At 45.5% G+C, this 6,076-nt stretch overlaps 1 protein-coding gene and 1 pseudogene across 1 annotated transcript; both read right to left on the bottom strand.

Annotated features, from left to right (window-relative positions):
* Window positions 1-1,320: 1,320 nt before the first annotated feature.
* On the bottom strand, window positions 1,321-2,102 carry LOC125345193 (annotated as a pseudogene).
* Window positions 2,103-2,772: 670 nt separating this feature from the next.
* LOC125345196 (PRAME family member 8-like) lies at window positions 2,773-4,248 on the bottom strand. The gene has a single exon (XM_048337411.1). The coding sequence runs from the start codon at window positions 4,246-4,248 to the stop codon at window positions 2,773-2,775; it is 1,476 nt and encodes a 491-aa protein (XP_048193368.1).
* Between the last annotated feature and the right edge of the window lie 1,828 nt (window positions 4,249-6,076).

The following is a 6,076-nucleotide window of genomic DNA, read 5'->3' as shown; positions in this document are numbered from 1 at the left end:
GGAAAGTTACAAGCAAACAAGTGTTTTCATGGTTTTCTATGCTTCTAAAAATAAGGAAAATAAACAGTGATTGTGAGTGGGATAATGTAGTACAATTTTGGCATGACTGTAACTGCCATCATTTAAAAAATTACTACTATGGGCTGGGAATGTAGCTTAGTGGTAGAGTGCTTGCATAGCATGCATGAAGCCCTGGGTTTGATTCCTCAGTACCACAAAAACAGAAAAAGCCAGAAGTGGCACTGTAGTAGAGCACTAGCCTTGAGCAAAAGTAGCTTAGAGAAAGTGCCCAGGCCCTCAGTTCAAGCCCCAAAGCTGGCAAGGAAAAAAAAAACAAAAACGACTATTTGTGGTGAGAACTACATTGCCATGTAAAAAATTCATTTAACATTTATCAATATTTCACACATTGAACAAATACTAAAGGAGATGACTACTAGTGTTACAAGTAATGTCAAGAGAAGCCAAGAGCAAGTGGCTCACTCCTATAATCCTAGCTAGTCAGGATATTGAGATCTGAGATCTGAGGATGATGGCTCAAAGCCAGCCCGGGTAAAAAGTCCATGAGATTCTTATTTCCAATGAACCACCAAAGAACTAGAAGTGGAGCTGTGGCTCAAGTAGGAGAGTGTCAGCCTTTGGCAAGAAAACACTAGAAGCCAGCATCCACATCTTTACTTCAAGCCTCAGCTACTAGCACAGAAAACAAACAAAATCCAGAAGCACAAATCAGAATAGAAAGAAATATCAAGGAAAGAAGATGTACACATTTGCATGCATTTTCAAGCAACCTTTCAAAGATTCTATATAGAACAAAATGATAACTTTGAATCATAAGGGAGGGTAAAATTATTCAAGTTTTGTGAAGCCTTAATTCAATAAAGATGGAAGCAAGAAAGATGGAAGAGTAAATAATAATGGCAATATTTTTCTTGAAGAAATCATACATTCTCTTCACTATAAAACAAATGTTATTGGGTCAGGACTTTAATAACTTTGGTTATCAAGTTATTCACTATCCAAAAATATACTTTCCAATCATACCTTTAAGTGTAACCACAAACATATCCCAATTAAACGAAGTTTATCAACCCAAACACATTTTTCTCAGGAGTTTAGCCTCATGTAGAAGTCATAACTTAAAAAGCACAGTCAAACACTACATAATGATTCTACCACTGCATTTTTATATACCTCATGAGAAGCAAATGTATTTTATGGACAGCAGTCTCATCCCTGTCTCAGAGTACGTGTGTGTCTCTGTCTAAATGTGAAGCAGTAATCGGACAGACTCAAATAATTTAGGGTGCGTCCGCTTCATCAGGCTTTGATAAACACAGAGTTGTCTGGCGGTGGAGCGCCCTCTTCCTTCTCTGTTACAGTCTCCACTGTCCTGGAAGCGGACACAATCACCACGGTTTTATTTGCCGCTGCTTTCTTCTGTTTCTCAGCAATAGCGGCACACACAGCCACAATCTCATCACTCTCAAAGTCATAGTCAGGGATAGACTTAGGGGAGGAAGGTATCGCTCAAGATGGTGCTTCTTCACTCTTCTTAACCCTTTGTGCTACCTTCTGCTGCTCCTGGAGGGTTCTTGCCCAAGAAAGGTCCTCTTGCCATATTTCAGGGTTCATTGGATAGATGTGAAGGGCTATTTGAAACCTTCGAATTGCCAGTACTATCTCTCCTAACACAAGCTGAGCATGACCCAAAGTTTGCCAAGACTCCCATGAATGTGGGTTTTGCTGGACAGCCATTTCTGCTGCATGCACTGCTGGAAACATTTCATGAAGTGACATTAGGACCTGTGATTTCATCTCATAGAGGGTAGCATCATTTGGAGTTAACTGTAGTGCTTCATCCCACTTCTGAATTGCTTCCTGATATCTTTTACTTTCTGCCAAATTGGCTCCTTCCTCCTTCAGCTGTTTACTTTTCTCAGCACAGCCTTCCTGGAGAATTTCTTTCCTACGTTTAGTGGCATGAAGCCAGTTCCCTTCATCATTCTCAACCCCCTCCTTCTCGCCAGCAGCCTCAGCTGCTGGGATGTAGCCTTTGACACCTTCTCACCAATCTTCCTCTTCCACCCAAACGAAGCCATTCTGAGACTGCTCCGTGGTCCGGTGTTTACATTCCGCTTGACCTTTACCACCAGAAGAGGAAGTTGTGGATTCCCAGTCCGGCCTACTTCGTTGCATGCTTCTGTATCATGGCCATGGCGCCAAGATCTTCTCAGAAATAGGCAAGAACAACTGGAGAGCATCCACGGTAGTCCAGAGAGGCGGAAAGAGGAAAAACGATGAAGACTTTGGTGCACCGGAGTCTTCTCAAACTCAGCTGATTTTGAACCATGATCCTCACAACTTTAATTTGTTGAGTAGCTAAGTTTCTAGGCAGGAACATGACTTATGTTGTGCAGTTCTGAGAAAACACATCTTTCTATATATTTTTGTGCTCCTTTCTTTTTGAAATGAAGTGGTGGATGGAAACAATGAACTGTCGAACATCAATGGGCTGCTGCAGCACAAGGAGGTTTGATCAAAAACATTTGAAAAACCAAGATTGCGTTCTAGTTCTTTCCAGAGAGGATACATTCTAGACTTGTGATGGGGTCTGCACGGGATACCTCGACCCACAAAGGGCACAAAAGATCTTGGGGTTCCGGAGCTACAATTGAACTGGAAAGATCAGGCTCACAGGCCTTCTTTCTTACACACACGCACATGATCACATTCTAATGCTGAGAAGAAACGACAGAGAGAGAGGGCCAATTACCCAGCCAGAGCCTCATGGTTATGGAACTCCTCATCTCTGAGCACCCAGGAACCATCTGGCCCCAGGAAGTAGTATAGGAAATAGTTGCACAAATGACAGAAACCTGGACAGATCTGGATCTTATTAGGGGTTGTCACCACATCTCTCAAATCTTGGGCCAACCCAGCCAGAACCTGAAAAAACCTGTCAGGGTCCAAGTTCCCTGTGGGTACATAGCTCTCCACAGGGGGAGAATAGATGCTTTCATTCAAGTGGCCCAACCTAGCCATGAGGCCCAGGAGGCTCTGCAGGGTGTCCATGAAGACGTGGTTTCCATAGAAACTAAAGGAGCTCAGCTTGGAGCACTGGCTCAGGGCTGGTAGGATGGCTGAGACCTGAGCATCTGTGATTTCACATTTCTCCAGGGCCAGGATCTCCAGGGTGCTGGCCACTTGCTCCAACAGGGCTCTCAGGAGTTCGGGACTGAAGCTTTTCATAGACAAATTCCTCAGCCACAGGTGCTTGAGCTGCCTGGTGCAAGGACACCGGGACAGAAACCTCAGGTCAGCTTCCTGCAGGTTACACGAGCTCAGAAACAAGTCCTTCAAAGGCGGCAGGCTCCTGAAGATGGCGGGTAGCTTTCCACCAAGGAAGACAATTTCTTTCATACGCACCTCCTGGAGATGCTGCAGCTGCCCCAGATGTGCCCCCAGTTGGAAGGAGGAACACGAGAAATTTGGGGAGCTGGAAGTGTCGAGGTGGGCACACATATTACAGAAACTCAGGATGCGAAGTTTCTTCATCTGGCTCAGTAAAAAAGCAAAGGTTTTCTCGGTTTCTCCGAGACACAATTTACTCACCAGCAGTTCCAGTATTGAGTCTGGATTCACAACTTGCAGAGCCTTCTGGGTTTCAGAGCTGGAGTCAGACAGAATCTCCAGCACCCTGGGGCACAGACGGACTCGTTCTCTCCTCTCCCAGGCCCACTGGAGCAGGAAGGCTTGGAGATCATCCTTAGGGCTATGGGCGATGGTCAGGTCCATGGCGATCATCAAGGGTTGCTCTTCACCCATTCCTGTCCAGGGACTTGCTCTTAACTCACCTGGCGGGAACCCTGGATAGGAGATTTGTGCCATGGCAGGGTACCCCAGCGTCCAAATGCCTGGGTGCTCACCCAGCAGGTCAACGACTTGTAGTTTCCACCGATTTCGGCGCTCCTTGTTGCTAAGTAGCAAATCTAGCCCATCCAGGACAGCCTTGATGATTTCCAGGTCTGGTGGCTGTGCCAGGTCCCCCAGGGGGAGGCAGGGGAAGGGCCAGGCCTGCACCATGGCCTTTAACACCTCTTTGTGGCCCCCAATGTAGGCCTCCATAAACAGCGAAGGGAACAGCAGCATGGGCAGATCATCTAGGGCAGAGTTGGCCAGGGCCGGGTGGCTCAGCAGATTCTGCATGGCGAGATGCTCGAGCGAGGGTGGGGTCCTTCTGCTCATCTTGCTGGATGAGATATGGGTGCGCTGTGCAGGACTCTCTGAATCCTAACAAGGCTAGGCACTGACTGCAGTCTCAGGGACTCTGCTGCTGTTCTCTGATCCCTGGGCCCCTTTATACCCTTAAGCCCCGCCTTCAGGAGTGCACGTCAACCAATCAGACAGCAGCTTTGGGTGGGAATACTAAGTCACACCTACATGGGGCATCAACCTCTGCATTAGTTCAAACCCTGCTTCCCATACTAAGTGAAGGGGTTAAGGGCATGTTTCCCATCTGCTCTTTGAAATGTAAATTACACTGAAGCCAAAACAAGTCCTACCCTTCTTCTCTAACCCCTCCAGGCATGCGCATGCTACTCTTCTGTCCTGGGGCTGAGAATAATCCCAGCCCAGCCCCGGCCAAGCTCTATAGCATCCAGACACCTACTGGACATTCTATCTCTGTATTTTTTTCCCAACTGCCTTGTTTCTTAATTCCTTCATAACATCCTTCATTTGTTTCCTCCTTTCTTCCTTTTCTTTTCCTTTCTTCTTTCCTATGTTCTTTCATTCCTTCCTTCCTTTCCTTACTGCTTATTCCTTTGTTTTCCTTCCTTCTTCCCTACCTCTCTGCCACCTTCAAGCTTGCCTTCTTTCCTTCCTTACTTCACTCCTTCCCTTGCTTCTTTCTTTCTTTCCTCCCATTCTTCTTTCTCTCTTGTCAGCCTTCCTTCCTTTCTCCAATCCCTCCTTGCACTCTTCCTCCCTCCTTCTGTGCTTCCTCACATCCTCCTTTGTCTTTTTGTCCATCTCTTTGTTTCTTTTTCTTTCTCTCTGTCTCTTTTCTCTATTTCTTCCTTCGTCTGTTCCATCCCTTCCTCCCTGTGTGTATCCTGCCTTCTTTCTTTCCTTCCTGACCCCCGTCCCTCCTTCCTTCCTTCCTGTCTTTCTTCCCTTCTTTGGTACCTGGGTAAACATGAAGTAAGTATATTTATATGATATCAGAGGAACAAATGAAGTATTGCTAGCATTCTTGTGCCCTTTTCCTCAAATCTCAACCATGACTGCTTCAACTAAGTAGGGAACTCATCCCCAAATGTGTGGGAGATGAAGAATTAGTTCTCTTGCGCTCATGGGAGGTCCAGCCAATCAGAGAGAAGCTTCTGATGGGTTTTGTGAGCTACCCTTCCAGTACAACTAGAAAGGAATGTCACTTTCTGGTTCCTTCAAATCCTGCTTCCTGAACAAAAGTGAAAGGAGTAAGGGCGTGTTTCCCACCTGCTCTTTCAAATGTAAATTACACTGAATAACTGAAAAAACAGCTCCTACCCTTATTCTCTAAAATCATAACCAAGGTCAAACATTAATACATCAAGAATTGGAGAAAATCTGGGGCGGGGAGCAGGAGCAATTTCAAAATCAAATGTTAGTGACATGTCATGAAAGTAACAGAACTCTTTCTGCTCATCAGCCATAGTGCCCAGAGGGTGGAGGGACTTCCTGCAGAACTGAATTCAGGAGAAAGGCTTCTGGAAGTCAGGCAGGCTCTTATCTCCCACTAGAGACACGAGTCTCATGGACTTTTCTGCCTGGGCTGCCTTTGAATCCCAGTCCTCACATCTCATTTTCTGGGGCATAGGCAATGTTCATTTAATCACTTTGAATACACAGTATAGTTAGTTTCCTATACTGGGACTGCACAGAATACAGAGTTATTCTCTATCTTCTGATAGCCTTCAGTAACTTGTGATTATTTCTTTTGTATTAGCACAACTATTATGTTAACAAGACATAAATAAAATGTGTCTTTCTTGACATTTCCATGATGTTGGGACACAGCTGTCATCCAGAG

This window comes from Perognathus longimembris, unplaced genomic scaffold (assembly GCF_023159225.1).
Source record: "Perognathus longimembris pacificus isolate PPM17 unplaced genomic scaffold, ASM2315922v1 HiC_scaffold_5387, whole genome shotgun sequence".
Classification (NCBI taxonomy): domain Eukaryota; kingdom Metazoa; phylum Chordata; class Mammalia; order Rodentia; family Heteromyidae; genus Perognathus; species Perognathus longimembris.
This window is presented reverse-complemented; position numbering and strand designations above follow the sequence as displayed.

Bases quoted from the DNA above. Each gene is read 5' to 3' on its own strand.
- LOC125345196 (XM_048337411.1), bottom strand. From the start codon at position 4,248: ATGAGCAGAAGGACCCCACCCTCGCTCGAGCATCTCGCCATGCAGAAT.